This window comes from Stegodyphus dumicola, chromosome X1 (assembly GCF_044657685.1).
Source record: "Stegodyphus dumicola isolate Sdum_Otavi_A_Nest chromosome X1, ASM4465768v1".
Classification (NCBI taxonomy): domain Eukaryota; kingdom Metazoa; phylum Arthropoda; class Arachnida; order Araneae; family Eresidae; genus Stegodyphus; species Stegodyphus dumicola.
In genome coordinates, this window is record NC_140780.1 from 77,073,443 (window position 1) to 77,076,461 (window position 3,019).

Sequence of the window (3,019 nt, forward strand, 5' to 3'; positions counted from 1 at the left end):
GGGCGTTTAAAGCATAATTAGATCATTTATTTTAAATACATTTACATAGCTCCACAACAGATGAGTTAGAATTCGCATGTTATATTAAATAATGTATCTTGAATTGTATTCAAGATAGATTATTTTCAAAAGTTAAATATTAAAATAATACATGCGATATAGATTTGTCCTTGGAGCAAAAATATATTTAATCGGTTTCGTAGAACCTAAGTGTTTGATCAAATAAATTTATGCAGTAAGCATTTAATTCATTTACGATAAATATAAATCCTCGAATATTGCGAATTACGCCTGAAATATGTGAAATAAACTATTTTACAAAATGAAATTTGAACGAGAGACAAAAATCTTTTTAAATGCAATAACATATTTCTATCCACGTACATGCAATACGTATTTTTTTTAGTAATATTTTTATTTTAATGCACAGTGAATAACAGTGTCTACACTAAATTATGTAGTCAGAAATTTTACGTCGCCTTCACTTTCTACAGCGAAATTTTACAGTAGAACTACTGTAAAATAAGACTTGCCATACTTACTAGTAAATAAGACTCCTTTAAATATAAAACACGTTTCATAGTTAGGAAAAATTTTAAGAAATAAAATTGTAGGTGAATATTTGATGAGATAATTCTGATTAGGATTCATTTTATTCTGGTTAGAATGAAAGGTAAGTTACCTAATTAAAGACAATATTTTACTGTGGTACAGAAAAAAATTAGTATTTATTTTCAAGCATATCTTTGACTAGTCTACTGGATGTATGCCTAAATTAAAACCATTCATCTAGATGTGGGTGTAACAATTAGTGGGAGTTATGCCCTTTATGTATACAGTGAATACTTACATGAATTATTTAGTATGTAAACAGTCTAATTATTCTAAAATACAGTATGATAATTAAACTCCTTCCTCCACACTTTGCAAGTTCATTTATCAAAATACCTGTTTATAAGATCCTACGAAATTTTAGAACAAAAATCTAGCAAAAAAGGAGGTCTTAATTTTCTAGTATACAGTTTTTATTAGCGAAATGTGAAATTCTGTTTATACGTATGCATAAGAAAGTTTAGTATACAGTGATGAGATAAAGAAGTTAAATGGACTTTGCTATAAAAGCATTATTCTATATTGCTTTGATTATGTTGATGTCACAGAATATTATTAAAACATTCATTAAGATCGAAGAAGCTGATTTATGCCCTTTAAATCACGTCTAGCTGTTGAAAAATGGGTAAGAGCAAAAGAAGTAAGTTTTTCATCCTTGGCAAATGGGAAACAGTTTAAATGCGTAGATGTGCTCCTAAGATATTTAACGTATGTGCTAAAATATGAGAAATAATCTATCTTTTTAATTTTAAAGACTATTTTGCGAAAATTTATTTTAATATTAGAATTGTTTCTAGCCATAAACATGGAAATGTATGGTCAGAAGTTTAGTATGCTCCAATTTTAAAGTTAATAGCATTAATCATCTTTCATAATATCATTGTCTTACAATTATTGTGTTTGAAACCATAAAAGCAGTTAATACATATAAAACCTAGATACGCAAAGTATATGTAAAATGGATTATTAATAATCAGTTTCACATATACTTGAAATAAGAAATAATATAATTACAAATTTAAAAGGATTATCCTTTAGCTATCATTAAAAGAGGAAATTCTCTTTCTGCCCAAAAAAATCGATGTATACTCATAGAATACAAATATGCTCCCAAGATACATATATCTAAGTAACTAATGCTCATAATAAAGAGTACCTTATACGATATTGAGCATAGAATATGTTTTTCAGCTCTGTAACAACATATTCATAACTTTTCTTTCTTTAACATTGGATACTTTTTCTTTCTTTTAACATTTTATAACGCCATATAACATGCTTTTGCGATTCTTCGGGTATCTATTTTCTGTCTGAATATTTACAATAGCCATAATGACTTCATACCAAATATTTATAAAATTTAACAGAAGGCATTGCTTCTGAATATTTCTACTTTTCTTAATCATGTTGTTGAACTGCTAAGTGCACTCGAAAATCTCCTCGTTCCAATATTTTTCTTTGTCAAACCTGACAAAGAGAAGAATGCTAATGGAGTGATTGTTACTTGCAAATAAGTGAGCCACGTTGCGCTGAGTTCAACCCACTCTGGAATAACAACTCTTGGCCTCTCATATATTAAAGCGAAACAAAAACACACAATTGTGTAAGGTAGCCACATAACGGAGAAAATGATGTGAATGGCGAGGCATAATTTTGTCAGTTTTTCATTTTCCTTCTGTTTTTTGCTTCTCCATAATGCTAATTCGTAATTAGTCGGTAAAGTATGACTTTGAAAAACACTTCGACTTACAACAGCGATAGGTGTATCTGACAGTGAATTCGCTAGCCACCTATTCCTAACTGAGATACCGCCTCGAGGATCATAAAAGCCCCAGTTTTCACTGACAGCTGGCTCATAAACTATAGGTCTCATTCGTCTTCGGAGTCGTAAGAATAGAAATAGTTTCACATAAATAACATTAGTAAAAACGAAAGCTGTTGCTAAGCTTACCATTAAGCCTAGCGTATCCGCACCTTTGGAGAAATAATGATGTGGATACGTACACTGAGCTTCTAGTCGATATTGTCTTGGATGTACACTGTACACTGTAGGAAAAGCGAAAATGAAAGCCATACCCCACACGATAAGAAGTAACGCAGTTCCTACGGAGCCGCGACACTTACGGCGATATAACGCACGGTGTTTATTATCGATGTACCGATCCACAGCCATTCCCAAGATACTGAGATTATTTCCGATTAGACAAAATACATGGGCAAATGCTATAAATTGACATAGCTCTGTTCCGTAATCAGACTGTATGGGATGAACTACCGTAATAAAAATTATTGGAAAACACACAAGTACACGCAGTAAATCCAGAGATACAAAACCGAACATCAACATATACGGCGATCTTCTTATTTTCAGGTATCGGCCGAAGGCATATATAACGAGGGAATTGCC

At 31.3% G+C, this 3,019-nt stretch overlaps 1 protein-coding gene across 1 annotated transcript; it reads right to left on the minus strand.

Annotated features, from left to right (window-relative positions):
* Positions 1 to 2,014: 2,014 nt before the first annotated feature.
* Positions 2,015 to 2,785, minus strand: LOC118190829 (putative G protein-coupled receptor 173). The gene has a single exon (XM_035361610.2). It carries the CDS (start codon positions 2,783 to 2,785, stop codon positions 2,015 to 2,017), a length of 771 nt encoding a protein of 256 aa, XP_035217501.1.
* Between the last annotated feature and the right edge of the window lie 234 nt (positions 2,786 to 3,019).